The sequence below is a fragment of the Peromyscus californicus genome, unplaced genomic scaffold (assembly GCF_007827085.1).
Source record: "Peromyscus californicus insignis strain IS unplaced genomic scaffold, ASM782708v3 Scaffold_7__1_contigs__length_154581171, whole genome shotgun sequence".
Classification (NCBI taxonomy): Eukaryota; Metazoa; Chordata; class Mammalia; order Rodentia; family Cricetidae; genus Peromyscus; species Peromyscus californicus.
In genome coordinates, this window is record NW_026294595.1 from 139,220,454 (window position 1) to 139,239,598 (window position 19,145).

The 19,145-nt window shown below is 47.3% G+C and overlaps 1 protein-coding gene across 3 annotated transcripts; it reads left to right on the plus strand.

Annotated features, from left to right (window-relative positions):
* Positions 1–7,433: 7,433 nt before the first annotated feature.
* On the plus strand, positions 7,434–18,807 carry Pigt (phosphatidylinositol glycan anchor biosynthesis class T). Of its 3 annotated transcripts, none has more exons than XM_052726104.1 (12): positions 7,435–7,649; positions 7,758–7,935; positions 9,463–9,590; positions 9,876–9,976; positions 10,143–10,229; positions 10,749–10,836; positions 10,941–11,038; positions 11,130–11,295; positions 11,878–12,081; positions 17,198–17,363; positions 17,466–17,549; positions 18,166–18,807. In XM_052726104.1, exons 1-12 carry the CDS (start codon positions 7,463–7,465, stop codon positions 18,416–18,418), a joined length of 1,740 nt encoding a protein of 579 aa, XP_052582064.1. In that variant the 5' UTR covers positions 7,435–7,462; the 3' UTR covers positions 18,419–18,807. The 3 variants fall into 3 exon arrangements, with proteins under 3 accessions (XP_052582066.1, XP_052582064.1, XP_052582065.1); XM_052726105.1 differs by having other exon boundaries at positions 11,881–12,081; XM_052726106.1 differs by lacking the exon at positions 11,878–12,081 and having other exon boundaries at positions 7,434–7,649.
* The last annotated feature ends 338 nt before the right edge of the window (positions 18,808–19,145 follow it).

The window sequence follows — 19,145 nt, forward strand, 5'->3', positions numbered from 1 at the left end:
ACAGAGTTTACTGTCTGTGGTGGAGAAAATCAGGTAATTATAATTCACAGTATAGTAAGTAGCATGATCAAGTCCTCTTCTGGTATCAGGAAACAAAATTGAAGAAATAATTTAAGCTGAGATCTGAAGGACAATTGGGAGTAGCCAAGCTGGGCAGAGGGGGGGGGGGGTCCCATCCAGGGAGAAGCCAAGCTGGGCAGAGGGGGGGGGGGTCCCATCCAGGGAGAAGCCAAGCTGGGCAGAGCGGGGGGGGTCCCATCCAGGGAGAAGCCAAGCTGGGCAGAGGAGGGGGGGTCCCATCCAGGGAGAAGCCAAGCTGGGCAGAGGGAGGGGTCCCACCCAGGGAGAAGCCAAGCTGGGCAGGGGGGGGGGGGTCCCATCCAGGGAGAAGCTGCAGCTTGTAAACACTAGATGGAAAGAGAGACTGGATGTGGGGACATGCATGCATGTATTCACAGCACTTGAAAGGTGGAGGCAGGAGGATCGGGTTCAAGGACAGCTGTGGTTTCATGACATTTGAGGCCAGCCTGGGTTTCATGAGACCCTGTTTCAAAAATAAAAAATAAGCCGGGCGGTGGTGGCGCACGCCTTTAATTCCAGCACTCAGAAGGCAGAGGCAGGTGGATCTCTGTGAGTTCGAGTCCAGCCTGGTCTCCAAAGCGAGTTCCAGGAAAGGTGCAAAGCTACACAGAGAAACCCTGTCTCGAAAAACCAAAAAAAAAAAATAATAAATAAAAAAAATAAAAAATAAAATTAAGCAGAAGAAGAAAAGACTAAGAGACTAGCGTAAAGAAGCTAAAAAGCATTTAGTTTGGATAAATTGTTGGATTTGAAAATATACAGGGAGAGGTCAACTTGACCAAGGTCAGATTGTGAAACGCTTTGGAGCCTGTGTTAGGTTTCAGTTTGACAGCTAGTGAAAGATCATGACTTAAGACACAAAATGATTTCCTCATAGAAGTCCAAACCATGGGGCTGTGGAGACGCTCCATGGGAACTGAGCACTGAGCGGCTTTTTGGGTTGTTTTCCCTAGCCACCCAAGGCACATGACATCAGTTCTTGCCCGTGTCTCATATTTAGGATGGCTGACAAAGCCTCAGCCAGCGTGGCTTTGAAAACTGCAGAAAACGAGAGAAGAAATGGAGAATGGGCAAAGAGGGCCCCGCCTGGGGTCTGCTCTCACCTGAAAGCTGGGAGAAGTGGTAACCCCTTCTGTTTCATTGCCCAGAATTTGGTAACAGAAAACGTTTGCGTTTAGACATTTTATAGACGCTTTGACACAGCATTTTCTAGAAGAGAAGATTCTAGCTTTTGGAAAGACGGTAACCTTTTCAAATCACTGAGTTGCCAGTGCGTTTAGATTCCAGTACCAGCTGACATCTCTGAAAAACACATCTGGGGGAGCCTAGATACCCCTTTTTCTAGGGCACTCTACTGTCTCAACCAGTCAGGGGTTTCTACTAAGGAGCAAGAGGATAGTAGCCATTAGCAGTGTGCGTGGTAAGAGGTCATGTTAAAGAGTTTGGACTTTATTGGGAATAATGAAGGATTAGAAGTGGTTGTGTTAATCTCAGAGGTGTGAGGAGAGCCGGGTGGCGATGGTTCACGGCAGAGCCAGGTGGATCTCTGGGAGTTCGAGGTCAGCCTGGTCTACAGAGCGAGATCCAGGACAGGCACCAAAACTACACAGAGAAACCCTATCTTGAAAAACCGCGTGCGCGTGCGCGCGCACACACACACATACACACACACACACACAAATTGAAAAAGACTACCGACCCAAATCATCATGGCCAAATTAATTAAAGCAAGCAAGCAATTAAAGCAAACTTTTTCTATTTGTGTATGCAGGCTGTCTCTCCCTACGGGAGGGGTTCAGAAGGTCAGTTTTGGACATGGGGAAGATAAGGTTTTTATAGCTCAGGGGTATGGGGTTTCCAAAGGGGGATTTGGCAGGCAAAGACCATAACAAGGTGGTCATAACAAGGTAGTCATAACAACAGGTAGTGATTGCAACCTTTTGAAACAAAAGTAGGGTTGCAAAAATGGTCATTACAACTTTTTGAAACAAAGACATGGTTGCCATTTCCTGGATCAGGCAGTGCAGAACCGTGTGTAGTGAAAGTTACAGCTGGGGCACAGCCCAATGCTTGAGAAACAGCTTTAATCATAAATAGGAATGAACCTTACTTGTCTTTACTGTAAGATGGCTTTCAAGCCTAAGATGGAAGCAGGCTGGTTCATCAGTTGGACTTGCTTGTTTAAAAGGTAATTCTGGCTGCAGTTTAGAGAATGTACTGGAGAAGGAAGGTTCTAGACAGACAAATAATAATACAGTAATGTATGAAAGCGATAATGGTGGCCCAGTAGGAAGTGGTGATTACCTTTTTTTAGGCTGGAGCAGGATGTAAACAAAATATGACATTAATCGTTCCATAAATATTACATACTGGCATTTAAAGATGTAAAACATAAATGCAGTATTGGCCAAAAAGAGAAGAAAAAAAGAAAACAGAAAAATTCGATTCTGTCGTGGAGCTCAGTGTAGTGGAGCCCAAATATAAATTTGCAGCTATGACTAGTGGCACAAAGCAGCCAGCCTATTCAGAGAGGTCACCAGGGAGTCTCCCTTGAGGAAGTGACATTGGAGCTGAGATCTGAATAACAAGTAGGAATAAGCCAGGGAAGAAAGAAATACTGGAGGCCCCTTGTGGCATACTGATTGGAAGGGATCAATGCCTAGAAACCAGATGATTGCATTCACCTAAATAAGAAATAGGAGCCAGGGTAGAAGTGCTGGGGTAGACGAAGGTGGAAGATTCAGACTTCAGAGGCTAACCTGGAAACCAACCTTCCTAATGGGTGAGTTAGAAAGGAAAGGGACAAAGGTACCAGCATTGTGTGTATCTCATCCTATAGGACGGTTTGCAGGGTTTGGGCTGAAGATGGTAATAAATTTGTTTTAGGTGTATTGAGTTTGAGTGTTTTTAAAACATCCAAGACAACATGACAAGCAGACACCTGGGTCCATGAGTGTGGAATTTGAGTTAAAGGATTAGACTGAGAAACTAAACATAACAAGTATGCATTCATCAATGCATGGGTGGGAAGTGAGGCCATAGTGAGAATGAACTTGCCCAGGAAATGTCGAATGAAAGAAATTTGTTTGTTTGTTTATTTATTATGTATGCAGAAGAGGGTGCAGATCTCATTACAAATGGTTGTGAGCCACCATGTGGTTGCTGGGACTTGAACTCAGGACCTCTGGAAGAGCAGTCAGTGCTCTTAACCTCTGAGCCATCTCTCCAGCCCAAATGAAATAAATTTTAGGACGCAGCCTTAAGGATCTCTAGTTCACTTTTTACATTAAAAAGTCATTAAACGTGCCTCCCTTCACATATCAAACTACTGCCTGCAGGACCGGTGACCCTTAGCCTAAATCCAAAGCTCTTCAGGCTGAGTGACAATCTGCTTACAGTTTCATTTTTTTTCCTCCAGGAAGCCATTGTAAGTTACTATTCCTAAGGATACTGAGAAATTGGTGGCATCTCCAAGGAAGCTAGAGTGTCCTTCAGCTTTTCCCTGTCTCTATGAACTTGTAGCATAAATACCTTCTGCCCAAAGGTCTCTGGGTCCAAGCTGAGATCATCTATTAAGTTAGGCCTTAGGTTAACCCCTAGAATTTCTCTAAGTTGCCTATGACTTTGCTGCATACAGACAACAGTCCCTGTTTGTGCCCACCTTCCCTGAGCATAGCAAAGCTCTACCTCTCTTGATGGGCCTCTGAGCCCAACCAAGCTCTGACGGACTTTTGGGGACCACCACCACTCTTCCGGATGAATGATGAGAAGCTGTACTTGCTTGGTTACCATCAACATTCCAATAAATCCTTTAGTTCTCTGGACACACAATGCTAAGATTGTGGAGTTGGAGCAGGAGCCTTCTTGGGGGAGGGATCTCTAGCACTCTTGAGAAATAGACTTGTTTGTAAGTCCCTGGGAAATCGCCAGTTGAGCTAGTATGAGTCCCAGCTCTGTCTGGAAAAGACTAGGGTCAATGGGACCACAAGACCACTTCCTGGTTGGGACAATGACCTCTCCTTCTGCCAAACCACAGGGGTCTGGCTAGCCTTCAGAGGCTTCATCTACAGCTGACTGTTTCCTCAGGCTACACAGTATCCTTGGAGACAACATGCCGATTTAGAGCCAACTCCAAATTAAGGAGCCCAGCGTTCAGTCTTCCAAGCCACAGTGTGGCTTCTTTCTATTGCAAGGCTTACTGGGTAGACACCGAATAGACTGGAGAGGGAAGAAGACTAAACTCATCTCTGTAGAACCTTGTGCTGTGGAGGAAACAGAAGGGATCACAGGTCAGGAGAGTCACTAAAACCTTACCTTGTAACAGTCCCCAGGAGTGTGCAGAATCCTTCAAACAGCATGGTAATGGGAGGACAACAGTACTGTGGTATCATGTCTGATTGTTCATTTAGATATGACTGAGTATTCCTACACTGTGCTGGCATTTGTACAGACAACAAAAATACCAAGGTGACCAAGAGCTCTTCTAGAACAGACATGCCCCAGATAGTGGACGTAGAACACAGTGAAGGCCACAGTACAACTGCGCTGGCATGCTACAGGAGCAGGGCAAGTCTTCCCAGGAGGTGGGTGCGCTCTGATGATGGGGACAATTTCAGGAGGAAACAGCATAAACTGAAATAACCATGATGGCAGCTTCCTCTGTAAGAAATCATTTGGAGGCTGGTAATGTAGCCACTTTTCCTGGCTCCATCACACACTGTGAACTTAAATTATTTCAGTTTCCATACTTTAGTTTCCTTATCTATTAAATGAAGATGGCCCTCAACTGATAAAGTCATTTGAAGAGATAGGGCTATTAATCTCCAACATGTTAACAATGACCCTGAAAGGTAGGGTTTTTTTGTTTTGTTTTGTGTTTTTGTTTTTTTAATAATTCCTTTTATTTGTGTATGTGTATCCATGGAGGCCAGAAGAGGGCACCAGATGCCCTAGAGCTAGAGTAGTAAGCAGTTGGGCAATCAGGGTGGGTGCTGGGAACTGAACTCGGGTCTTCTGCAAGAGCTGTAAGTGCTTCCAACCACTGAACGGTCTCTCCAGCCCCCTGAAAGTAGGTTTTTACAGATGAGGAAAAGTGACCCTCAGGTTGATTGATTCATACTTATGCAGATTAGGGCTCCGAACCCTTCCCTGACATCTAGTCTCTCCCTTGCTACTGCAAGTCTAATGGAATCAGAAATGCTAGATGTGGGAGAATGAAGTCATTTTTTCAATAATTATATATTTTTAGTTATGTATGTGTATGCATATGGATTTGTGCACGTGAATTCAGGGGCTCTCAAAGGCTAAAGGCATTAAATCTGGAGCTGGAATTAGAGGTGGTTGTGAGCCATTGTGGGTGCTGGGAACCAAACTCAAGTATCTGGAAGAGCAGTGAGTACTCTTAGCCAACAAGTCATCTCTAAAGCCCTAAAGTCATCTTTTAACAATTCATTTCTTGTTGGAGTCTATCTTGGCAGGCCTTCTTATGACCAAGTTTGGGCTCTTCCTGGAAATATAGTTGTGAGATTCACCCAAGAGTCTGTTGACAATCCTTCATGAATGTGTTTCCCGGAGGGCAAGTGGAAAAAACAAATCAGTTTAATATTGGGACAGCCACAGATCAATAATAAAGTTAAAAAAAAAGATACAAAAAAGGTAACATCTTTCATGAGAGAAGATACATGAATGAATGACAAGAACATGAACAGGTGCTCAGCACCATTAGTGAGGAAAATGCAAAGTGTCCCACAGTGAGACCATCCAGATAGCTGAGTCCAAAACCTAAAAATACCAAATGTTTAGTAGGATGTGGAGCAACCAGAACTTGGCTTTTGGGTTTTGTTGTTGTTATTTATTTACTTACTTTGGTTTTTTTGAGGCAGGGTTTCTCTGTGTAGTCCTGGCTGTCCTGGAACTCCCTCTGTAAATCAGGTTGGCCTTGAACTCAGAGATCCGCCTGCCTCTGCCTCCTGAGTGCTGGGATCAAAGGTGTGCGCCACCACTGCCCAGCTAGCTTGCATATTTTTAATAGATAAATAAAATGACAGATTTTGGAGAAAGGTCCATTTCTTACTAAACATTAAGCACACTTTGTTTTTGATTCCGCCTTCCTGCTCCTAAATATTCTTCCAAGGGACATGATAGACCCAAATCTACAAAGCAACTTGTATAGACTATAATCAACCTTGTCCACTATAACCCAAACTGCCAAGAACTCTGAGGCCCACTAACAGAATGGAGAAACTGGCTTATCCACACAATGTTATCACTGCATAGCAATAAATAGAAAGTCTTAGACACGTGGGAACATGAGGCCACACAGCACTGTGTCCCTGGAGACGACAGGATGATGTAGAGCCAACTCCCATGAAGCTATGCTTTCAGTCTGCACAATGTGGTTTCAAAATAATTTTTTTCGAGAAAGAACAGACAAAAAGTTACTACGTTTAGTCCTAGAACAGATCAATCTATTACAAGAACATTAGTTGCCCTTGTTCTGGAGCTAGATATTGACAAAGAAAAGGTATTAGCCACTTTCTAGGAAGTGGGACTTTTGTTTGGCTGTTATGTTTTAAGTTTGGGGGTTCCCTCCCAACACACACTGCTATGCTGGGTATGAACTCAAGGTCTCATGCATGCTAAGCACTCTACCACCACTGAGTTAGTTACATCCCCAGTCCCAGATCTAAGGAACGTTCTATATCTTGTGTAAGATTGGGGGTTACAATGGTGTATTAATCCAAACCCCAGATGATTTTACAAGAGAGAAATGTGAATAAAACCAAACTCTTGAGAATGGAGTACATCTGTGTGTGAAATTTATTCTGTAGTGGCATCAAAGCTAAGATAGATAAGTGGACTTGCTGGTGTTCACCCATAACGTGTTAATGGAATGAATGGAATGATTGGAGAAAAATGTTTAACAGCTGCTCATTCTTTCAATTTTGCTATACAGTTTAAATTATTTATAATAAAAGGCTACGGGGATGGGGTTGTAGAAGTTGCTCGCTAGGTTTGGAGCCAAGTTAACAGACACGACGTTTGCAGCTCACACCTGTAATCCCAGCCCTCGGTACTGGGGTTTCTCAGTACGTTCCTTCAACTTCGAAATGGCCATACTGCATATTGAGCACTTCCTAGTGGGTGGAAACACTTCGAGGTGCGTGGGCCCTCAGGCCAGCCGCCTCTCCCCGCCACAAACCCACGCCCCTTCACGCTGGCTCCGCAATCTCCAGGATTTGTGGCCGGGTCGCAGTGTTCCTCCGGTAACCGCACTGCGGTTTCCGGGACGTCACCGGAAGTCCTTCCTCACACGCTCTTCCTATTGGATGCCGGCCTTGGTGGGCGCGGGCGCTGCTGGGAGGCGGAAGCGGCCGCAGGCATGGCGGCGGCCATGCCGCTCGCTGTGCTGTTCCTGCTGCTGGTGGTACGGGGCTGCTGGGGCCACGCGGAGCGCCCACGCGACAGCCTGAGAGAGGAGCTTGTTATCACTCCGCTGCCTTCCGGCGACGTGGCCGCCACATTCCAGTTCCGTACGCGTTGGGATTCGGATCTGCAGCGGGAAGGAGGTGAGTTCAGGACCTGAGAAAAATTTCTGACACCTTACTGAGTTGGTAAAGCGAGCGGTATCTGGGGGCGGGGCCTGGGTCGCCACTCACCTGCCCTGGTTTCTTTAGTGTCTCATTACAGGCTCTTCCCCAAAGCCCTGGGGCAGTTGATCTCCAAGTATTCTCTGCGGGAGCTACACCTGTCATTCACGCAAGGCTTTTGGAGGACCCGATACTGGGGGCCACCCTTCCTGCAGGCTCCCTCAGGTGCAGAGCTCTGGGTCTGGTTCCAAGACACTGTCACAGAGTGAGTTCCCATTTTGGCGACTGTTACAGGCCATGGAGGGAGTGTGGCAGGGGAAGGTGTTGTTATCTTGCTTTGCCCTTGGGGATTAGCTGCTGTAACGGGTGGCGATGCCACCAAGTTGATTTTGAAAGTAAGGAATGGTAATACAGGGCTGGGGAGATGCCAAGTCATAAAATATTTGCCACTCAAGCTTGAGGATCTGAGTTTAAGTTCCAGAACCCATCTAAAAAGCCGAGCTGATGATGCAGGTCTGGAATCCCGGGACTGAGGAGGAGGTGGGAGACAGGAGGAACAGGTTTGCCGGACAAGCCAGGCTGAATCAGTGAACTCCAGGTTCAATAAGAGACTCTAATCACCGCCCCCCCCCCAAGAAAAAAGTAGAGAGGGAATGAAGATGACAAGTGTTGACCTCTGGCCTCTGCAGCTGTGTGCAGCTGTGTGCATCAGTGTGCATGCATGTGCAACACAAAGAATTACATTAACACAAAGTGATGTTCTTTACTTTGCTGAGTGAACGTTCTATCCTGAATACTTTCAAGTCTGAGATACTATATACATTTCTCTAAAGAGGCAAATAGCAGGTGATTGGTGCCTATTATTGGCATGTAAAGCCACAAATAATTGGCAAACTAGGTGTTTTTTTTTTAAGACAAATATTCATTTGTATTTTAAAAAATAATATCCGTGCCTAACAAAACGTTTGTGGGATAGCACACTGACTGAAGGAGTAAAACCATTGATGAAGCGCTGGCGTGAGAAGGGTGTTTCAGGATGTTTCATTTGCCTCTTTTAACTACCCTGTCAGGATCCATAGCACAAATATTATCAGGTTTAGAGCAATGAAGGAAGAGGTAGTGTTGTGGCAGATCCAAGAAAGAGCCTGTGTGACAATCTGAAGTGGACAGCCACCACTCAGTTCCTATGGATTGCTACCATGTGACAGTGGAGGTCTAATGTGCTTTCAAGAGAGATCAGACTTTAGCATGAAAATTGACTTTGAAATATCAACAAGTAATTTTAAAATTTACTGAATGCTATAGGGTTGGTATTATGCACACCAAATGAAGCATGGCTCTTAGGGCAAGATGCTGCCACCACCTAGCCATCTCCTAAAAGGGAATTGGGTAGGGTCTTGAGTGCTCAGACACACAACAGAGCAAAGCAACAGTGTGCTTGAGGAGAGCAGAAAAGGCTCCTTGGAGGAGGGGGACAAGAATGGGGGCAGAACTTTGAAGGCAGCAGAAATCCATGAGCAGAGTGTTCCCAGGCAAGATGAACTACTTGAACAAAGACCTGCAGAGCTGCCAAGATGCTCAGAGAAGAGGCTAAGGAGGTAAGGTGAGGCAAGGGCATCACTGAGCAGGGGTAGTGATGTTCTGACTCCCATCGTCTGGTCACGGTGGAGATACGGCCTTGTTGTACCATGGACTTGGCAGTTAGCTGTGGCTGTATGAAGGAGGTCACACAAGATCTGGAGTTACAAAGGTATAACCACGGGACAGTAAGTCAGTGTGTGTCTCTGTCTAGTGTGGACAAATCTTGGAAGGAGCTCAGCAATGTCCTCTCGGGGATCTTCTGCGCATCCCTCAACTTCATCGACTCCACCAATACTGTCACTCCCACTGCCTCCTTCAAACCTCTGGGGCTGGCCAATGGTGAGATAGCCCTTGAGGTCTGTCTTCCTTGTACCTTCTACCCCAACATTTGCCTCCTTCACTGTGGCCTCCTCTCCTATAGTTGGGCTAGATCCTAGATCCCATGGGTGTGCAGGTAGCCTTCTAAAACTCCTGTCTGTATTGCCTACTCTGACTGGAGGTGGGAACACTTGGCAGTGGTACTAGAGTGGCACAAGGAGAAGATGGGGCCCCCCACATCTTTGGAGGGTGGCTCCTGGAGAGTAGGACCCAGGTATACTCTCGGTAAACCTCTGTCTCCCTCAGACACTGATCACTACTTCCTGCGCTATGCTGTGCTACCTCGAGAGGTTGTCTGCACCGAGAACCTCACCCCATGGAAGAAGCTCTTGCCTTGTAGTTCCAAGGTGAGTGTGAGTGGGTGGGTGGGTGGGAGTCCCACAAGGGGAAGGGAGTTGGCAGGTGTCCCTTCACAGCCTGGCAGCCAGGGTGTATTTAAGAGAATCTATGCCCCATGTCAAGTGCTCCATGTAGGGTACTGACCAGCCCTGTATCTCTTCCTGTCTCCTCCAGGCAGGTCTCTCGGTGCTATTGAAGGCAGATCGCTTGTTCCACACCAGTTACCACTCCCAGGCAGTGCATATCCGTCCTATCTGCAGAGTAAGCCATGGGGAATGGGGATAGGTGTTATCCAGAGGCTCTGAGAGACAGTACAGGTAAATCTGGCTGATTCTGGCTGAGTGAGTAGTGAGAGGCAGAAGTGGTACTCATTATGTGGGGCATTGGCTGTGCACCAGGGTAATTGAGTGGTTGCCTGGGAAGCACTCAATAAATCTCTATCATGGAGCACAAAGTCAGGAACAGCACCGTGTGATTACAACTGCTGGCTCAGTCACTTGCCAGCTGGCGTGACCTTGAGGATATCATTTCATTTCCTTGAACTCACTCTCTCATCTGTCACATGAAAATAATAGATTCTACTTTGGGGGTGGTTGTAATAGTTCATCAAACTGATGCTCATAAAGCTGTTGACATGGGATCTGGCTCAGGGTCAAGTGCTCCGTAGGGAACAGTAGCAAGTCAGTAGAAGTGAGGATACACAGACAGATAGGGATTATGTCCAAGTTAGTCGTTGGGGCTGTGTGGATGGATGACAGCTACCATCGGTCCTTATGACAGGATGCTCATTGCACCAGCGTCTCCTGGGAGCTGAGGCAGACGCTTTCAGTTGTGTTTGATGCCTTCATCACGGGGCAGGGGAAGAAAGGTAAGCTGCCTTGGCACGTCATCTCTGCCCACCTGTCGCGGTCCTGTCGGTCTGCACGGACCCAACCACCCCAGCCCTGGTTCAGCCCTGTTCTTTCTTTGCAGACTGGTCCCTCTTCCGCATGTTCTCTCGGACTCTCACAGAGGCCTGCCCACTGGCATCGCAGAGCCTAGTTTACGTGGACGTCACAGGCCACAGCCAGGTACCCAGGTGTTCAGCTGCACACTTACCCTTCTTCCCCAACGTCAGCCTGCCCCTCTGCTTGCTTCTGAGTGCCACTCTTGTGTTGCCAGGACAATGGAACACTGGAGGTGAGCCCTCCTCCCACCTCCACGTACCAGGATGTCATTTTGGGCACCCAGAAGACCTATGCTGTCTATGACTTGTTTGACACAGCCGTGATCAGTAACTCCCGCAGCCTCAACCTCCAGCTCAGATGGAAGAGACCTCCAGAGAATGGTGAGTCGATGGGGGGAGGGTGCAGACCCTCGGTTTTATGTCTTTTCTTCAAGTTCATAGGGTTTAGACCCAACTCTGCATTCATGTTACTGGTTCTAAACCCACCTCTTCTAAACTTAATGACTGGGTCAGTTCCTACCTGCGCTGGGCCTTAGTGTCTATAATAGACAGGGACATTAATACCTAGTGATGGGATGTAATAGAGTTCATTCGTATATTTAGCTGGTGAAATAGTTTTGAATTGGTGCCATGTGCTAGGCATAGAGTGATAAGTAATACCGTCTTGTTTACCACTTTTACCATGTAAAAGAGTAGCCTTAGTTCATTACAGTTGTTACCGAAAGGAAAGGGAGAAACACCCTGAGAGTGCTGCTGTGGGCAGGAAGGGACACAGTGTTGGACACGTGAGCACGAGGTAATAGTCATCATCTCATCCTTGTGATCGAGGGAAGCTGGATGATTCCAGAGCCCATGCGTCCCAGTTCTTATGGCAGAGCTTTTCCTACCTTTCCCTGCTTTGGGACTCTGAGTATGGCTCAGGGAGCTGGGGAGGGAATTCAGTGTTGATTCTTTTTCTCTTAGCAGAAGCCCTGCCCGCGCCTTTCCTGCACGCGCAGCGGTATGTGAGTGGCTATGGGCTGCAGAACGGAGAGCTGAACACACTGCTGTACAATTCCCACCCTTACCGGGCCTTCCCCGTGCTACTGCTGGATGCTGTGCCCTGGTACCTGCGGTTGTATGTGCACACCCTCACCATCACCTCCAAGGGCAAGGAGAACAAACCAAGTGAGGAGCTCAGCCCCAGCCATTACACACACACACACACACACACACACACACACACACACCCCAGTTCACCTCAGCTTCTTCTCTCTTCAGGACTGACCTCCAGACTTCCTTCTTACTACTTCCCAAAGTACCCCTGAAGGCCTGTGAAGGTGGAAGAGGGTTAAGAACGGTTTTAGAAATACAACAGAAAGCTCCAGAAGTAACTTAGAAAGCAAAGCCATACTTTTGTACCTCTGGAATTTGTGCTGCCAATGGTTCTTAGAGCATTCCGAGGGCAGCAGCTTCCTTCCTTCTCACTTCCTCCTCTCTGAACCTGTGAGCACGTCCTTCTGATTCATGACAAACAGAGTCTAAGACAGAATGGGTCGTGGAAGCTGAGAAGCTGGCAGGGGGGGCAGATATATGTCTCTTTGCTTTCTTGGGAGAGTAAAGGGGTTGATCCCTTGTCATCTTGATACACAAACACATCACTGTTAAGCCAGAATCTTTTCTTTCTTGTTCTTCCCCTAAATCATTTATTAATGTCAACATTCCAAATTTGAAAGGTCCCAGACATTTAAAAATTCCACCTCTCAAAAATAGCCAGTTTCGCTGGGCGGCGGTGGCGCACGCCTTTAATCCCAGCACTCGGGAGGCAGAGCCAGGCGGATCTCTGTGAGTTCGAGGCCAGCCTGGTCTGCAGAGTGAGATCCAGGAAAGGCGCAAAGCTACACAGAGAAACCCTGTCTTGAAAAACCAAAAAAAAAAAAAAAAAAAAAAATAGCCAGTTTCTTTTAAATTTCAAAGTCTTAGCCAGGTGGTGGTGACACACACCTTTAGAGTTTCAGGCCAGTCTGATCAACAGAGTGAGTTCCAGGACAGCCAGGGCTACACAGAGAGAGTTCCAGGACAGCCAGGGCTACACAGAGAAACCCTGTCTTGGGGGGAAAAAATTTAAAGTCTTTCAACTGTGGGCTCCTGTAAAACAAAAATAAATGCTTCTCAGTCAAGATGGAACTGACACAGAGCCAGACACAGTCACAATCTGAACCATGCAAACCCAAACTCCAGCAGTATAAATCACACAATGTCCAATGTCTAGGATTCACTCATAGTCTTCTGGACTCCTCCAAAGGGCTTGGGTCACTTCCCTGGCTCCACCCCCTGCAGCACACAGCTTGCCCTCTAGGCTCCAGCTGCTCCCCTCCACTGCTGCTGCTGTTCTTGGTGCTCATCCCATGGTGCTGGCATCTCTAACATGCTGAGATCTTCTACTGACACTGGGCTACACTTTCACCAGTATCTTCTCTTGGGCTCTCTTCAGGGACTTCAACCCTGTCACATAGTCAATTGTTCTCCATGACACCTTCATACCTTCAAAACCAGCACTACCTAGGTGACTCTTTGGTTTTTCGAGACAGGGTTTCTCTGTGTAGTTTTGGTGCCTGTCCTGAATCTCACTCTGTAGATCAGGCTGGCCTTGAACTCACAGAGACCCGCCTGGCCCTGCCTTCCGAATGCTGGGAATAAAGGCGTAAGCCACCACCACCGGCACCTAGGTAACTTTTTTTTTTTCTTTTTTCAAGACAGAGTTTCTCTGTGTAGCTTTGCACCTTTCCTGGAACTCACTTTGTAGTCCAGGCTGGCCTCGAACTCACGGAAATCCGCCTGCCTCTGCCTCCCAAGTGCTGGGATTAAAGGTGTGCACCACCACCGCCCGGCTTTTTTTTTTTTTTTTTAAACATGGGGGAGACGTACTGCCAAGAATCCTTTCTGCCCTCCTTTTTTATTTTATTTTATTTTAAAATTTTATTTATTTTTATTTCACGTACATTGGTGTTTTGCAATGGGTGTTGGGTCTCAGGAACTGGAGTTACAGACAGTTGTGAGCTGCCATGTGGGTGCTGAGAATTGAAGCAGGGTCCTCTGGAAGAGCAGTCAGTGCTCTTGACCACTAAGCCATCTCTCCAGCCCCTAGGTGACTTTTATATGACCAAACTTAGTTGCCTAGCACAAGGTACAACCTTGGCTGCCTCTGGAACACAGCTTCTGTGTGCTGACTCTAAGAAAACACTTCCTAGAAGACATCAGTCACCTCAGTGATGCTGTTCGCTTCTTAGAAACTGCTAGTTCTTCAGCCCAGATGGCCAACATTTATTGTCCCAGAAAAGCAAAGGCTTTACTTTAGTGGCTCTGGTCTCTTGTTACTCACGGTCAGTTCTTCAGCTCCAGCTGACCAGAACCACAGATTCTTCACACAAAAGGCTGGGTAGAGTCTTTGCTTCCCTCTAAAACATCACAAGCCAGGCCTTTATTGTCTGCACTGCTTGCAACCTTCCTATCTTCCAGGCTGCCACAGAACATCCCACTGAGCTCTCAGGACTCAGTGACTTTTCTAGCCCAAAGTCCTTCCACAATCCTCCCAGAAACAGCACATCTGTCACAGTAATACCCGATTCCTGGTACAAACTTCTATCCTAGTTTAGGATTTCTGTTGCTGTGATGAACACCATGACCAAAAGCATATTGAGGAGGAAAGGGTTATTTGGCTTACTCTTCCACATCATAGTCCGTCACTGACAGGAACTCAAACAGGACAGGAGCCTGGAGGCAGGAGCTGATGCGAGGCCATGGAGAAGTGCTGCTTATTGGCTTGCTCCTCATGGCTTGCTCGGCCTGCTTTTGTATAGAAGCCAGGACCACCAGCCCAGGGATGGCACCACCCACAATGGGCCGGGCCCTCCCATCAATCACTAATTAAGAAAATGCCCTGTAGCCTGTACTTATGGAAGCATTTTCTCATTTAAGGTTCCCTACTTTCAGGGAACTCTAGTTTGTGTGAAGTTGAGATAAAATTAACCAGCACAGAGGGAAAGTTTAGAATTTGTTATTTTTTTGCCGGGTGTGGTGGTGCACACCTTTAATTTCAGCACTCAGGAGGCTGAGACAAGCAGATTGCTAAGTTTGAGGTCAGTGGTCTATAGAGAAAGTTCCAGGACAGCAAGGGCTACACAGAGAAACCCTGTCTTGAACCCTGCCCCCAAATAAATAAATTAAAAATTTTAAAAAAAGAAATGTTATTTTTTAAGGAAGTATTGACAGTTGCTGATGCTTCCTCCTGAGTGCCTGGTATAGCTCCAGAGCGCTGTTCTTTGGAGGCGAGCAGTACTGATGACGAAGGAGGAGGCTGACACCAATCCCAGGGACAAACTGAAGGACGTTTGTTTGGTTTTTGGTTTTGGTTTTGGTTTTGGTTTTTTGAGACAGGGTTTCTCTGTGTAGCTTTGGAGCCTTTCCTGGAACTAGCTCTGTAGCCCAGGCTGGCCTCGAACTCACGGAGATCCACCTGCCTCTGCCTCCCGAGTGCTGGGACTAAGGCATGCGCCACCACTGCCCAGTCTGAGGAACTTTTAAGTCATGTTTCCTATATTTTCAAAACTGTATTTCAGACACCTTATGTGGATATTTTATATGTTCCTCGGGGGAAATTTTGTGCCTTTTTTTGGTTTTTTTGCTACTAGAGTATTGGGAATTGAATTTGAAACTAGGGCCTTGTACATGCTAGACAAGTACTCTCTGTTAAATTATACCCCCATCCCTCTTTGTTTTGTTTGTTTGTAGTTGTTGTTGTTTGTTTGTTTGTTTGTGGAGATAGGGTCTCCCTGCCTAGCCCTGGCTGGCCTGCTGGGATTGCTGTTATGCTCACCTTTCTTCTGACCTGTACACTTGGAAACAGAGTCTTGTGAAGCTGCTCAGACTGGCCTTGAACTTTCGTCTATCTGCTTGCCTTAGCCTTCCAAGCAGCTAGGAGCACAGGCCTACTCTTTCAGGCTCAGTTGTGTTTTATCTTTGACTCTAGAGAATTTTGAACACACCCAAGCACAGTAGGTTCCCACCTGCCTATCACACCTTTAATAGTCTCCAACTTCCTAGCTTTTTTTTTTCTCCAGACAGGGTTTCTCTGTGTAGCCCTGACTGTCCTGGAACTTGCTCTGTAGACCAGTCTGACCTTGAACTTACAGAGATCCACCTGCCTCTGAGTGTTGGGATTAAAGGCATTCTCCACCACCACCACCCAGCTTTTTCTTTTAAATATTGGTGCTGGTGGTGGAGGTGGCTGGAGAGATGGCTTAGCAGGTGAATAGCACTCGCTACTCTTCTAAGAGGACCTAAGTTTGGTTCCTAGCATCCACATCAGGCAGATCACAACCACCTCTAACTCCAGCTCCTGGGGGAATCTGACGCCCTCTTCTGGCCTTTTTGGGTACTACACTCATGTGCACATACCCACTCACAGACATACATACATACATAAACATAAAACAAAACAAAAATAAAATAATAATTAAAAAAGAACTACTGAAAAACATGATTGTGCTGGAGATTGAACCCAGAATCTCGTGCTTGGTAAGTGCGAACACCAATCTATAACAGTTGGCAGCTTTTTGTTTTAATTTTATTTTTTAATTCACTTACAAAGTAAGAGGTCTTCTTATGACTCTCTCATACATACTTTTTAAAAAGTGCTCTTTGCTAAAACTGGGTCGTCTGTTATATAACGTGTGTAAGGAATGTTCGACATTCTAGATTTGTCCTTGTGCCGCTATTTAGTGTGAGCTGGTGTTAGATTTAGAAACTTGATTAGATTTATGGCCTATATTTTTAGCAAGAATTCCCAAATGACTCTGTGGACTTCCTCTTGCATTACATCAGAGAGTGATGTCTGGTGCCCCAGTTTAATCAATTATTTACTTTATTTGTCTATTGGTTATTTATGGGAGGGTCTTTGTTCTGGGGTGTGTGTGAAGAGGTCAGAGGACAGCTTGCAGGAGGTGATTTTCTCCTTCACCATTGGGTTCCAAGGGTTGAAGCAAGCAAGGCTGTTAGGCTCAGTAGCAGGTGTCTTTACCCATGAGCCTCCTCCCTCCCGAGATGCCCCAGTTTTAGTGAAGATTGATGGTCTGCAGCGTTCATGGCAGCAGCCTCTTTTGATATCCTGGAAGCACGTTCTCCCTTTTCTGAGAACTCATTTCTTCCCTGGCTTGACTTCTTTTTGGTCCTAAGGCAGAGGGGGAGGAGGTGTAGGTAGTGTGATTTTAGGAACAGAGTCTAGGTGGCTCTTGCCTCCATCCAGGTTACATCCACTACCAACCTGCCCAGGACCGGCAGCAGCCCCACCTCCTGGAGATGCTGATTCAGCTGCCAGCCAACTCCATCACCAAGGTCTCCATCCAGTTTGAGCGGGCCCTGCTCAAGTGGACGGAGTATACACCAGACCCCAACCACGGCTTCTATGTCAGGTGGGATCTTCCCCAATAGACTGCATGTCCCCCACTTCTGCTCTGACCCTTTGGTGGAAGGAGCCAGTAAAGAACCTAGTCCGTCTGTCTGCTTCTCTGCAGCCCATCTGTCCTCAGCGCTCTCGTGCCCAGTGTGGTAGCAGCCAAACCAGTGGACTGGGAAGGGAGTCCTCTCTTCAACACCTTGTAAGTGTGACCACACCCTCTGCTCTTAGGTCCTCAGCTGCCTACTGGGCCTTCCAAAGTCATGTGAGATTTAATCAGCCCCTGTGAAAATCCTAGTGGTCTGTGAAATGTGTGAAGATGTAAAAAGGGCTTCCAAGTTGCTGCTGCTTAAACAAATGGGAGAGACTAGTAGTATTAACAACAGAACTACTTAGTGAGTGGCAGGGACTTTAGAAAGCACCTGACATACAACCTGGCCGTCCCCCTGGCTCATAGCCCGAAGGGTAATTGTTCCAAATTAGGGTGGTGCTGGGGGCGGTAGTATAATAAGTTACTTTTTTTTGTGAGGACACCTGTTTAGGCTGAGACTAGGCTAAGGCAGTAGGCAAGGCAAGCCCTTTCCTTCAGTGCTGGTGGCTCTCCTTTGAGCAGACGTGTGTGTGTGTGTGTGTGTGTGTGTGTGTGTGCGCGCGCGCGCGCGCGCGTGCGCGCGCGCGTGATGAGATGCTTCTTTACAAGGTTACAAGACTGGGATCTGGAAGCTGGGACTGTGGTAGAAGCTGGGACTCAAGGTGGGGAGGCAGGCAGGGAGGGAGGAACAGCCAGTCCCATCTTACCAGCTGTTTCCCATCCCTAGGTTCCCGGTGTCTGATGGCTCCAGCTACTTTGTGCGACTCTACACAGAGCCCTTGCTAGTGAACCTGCCTACCCCTGACTTCAGCATGCCCTACAACGTGATCTGCCTTACATGCACTGTGGTGGCTGTGTGCTACGGCTCCTTCTACAATCTCCTCACCCGGACCTTCCACATTGAGGAGCCCAAATCGGGTGGCCTGGCCAAGAGACTGGCTAACCTCATCAGGCGTGCCCGTGGTGTCCCCCCTCTCTAATACACCCCTTCTTTAGCAGCTACAGCTGCACCCCCACACACACCCGCTCACCCCCGTCCAAGGGAGCAGGGGCAGGACTTTTTCTGCCATTCCTTCTGTCTCCAGAGTTAGCTTTTGAAGCACACTCCCCCTAGCCCTGGCCTAGAGCTGTGGTGTCTATTATGGTAGCCTCGAGCCAAAGGTAGCATTGAAATGCACATTTCCCTTTTTCACCTGGAGCAGCCACACTTCTGCCCACAAGTGGCTAGTGCTGCTGTACGTTGGACAGCCTGCGAGACGTTTTCATCATTGCAGGGTGCTCTGATGGCCCAGGTAATGGGATGCAGAAGAGCTTGTGTTACTGTGTGGAGGGTTGAATTTACTGTTGTAATAAAGTGGCTGCCTTCCTAGATCGTTGCTTCCTCCTTGAGGCTTGGGAATAGTTCTCAGCTAAAGCTTCTGTGAGTGCCCTGCCCACCCCTGCCAGAAATTCCTCCTCATCTTGTGTATTCTCCCCAGCCCTCTCAAAGTAATTCTCCAACTCTGGGTTTGGCTGGGAGGTTTTCTGTAAATAGAATCTATGATCATGAAAATGAATCCTATCAGCAAGGGCAGAGGCGGGAACGGCTAACTGCAGTGTGTCAGAACGGCTGGGGCTCACCCTGGCGCTTGGAGATGGTTGATGTTAAGGACCACTCCTTAGACCACCCACAAGCTCTGAAGTCAGCCCATTGGCTGCAAACTTGCC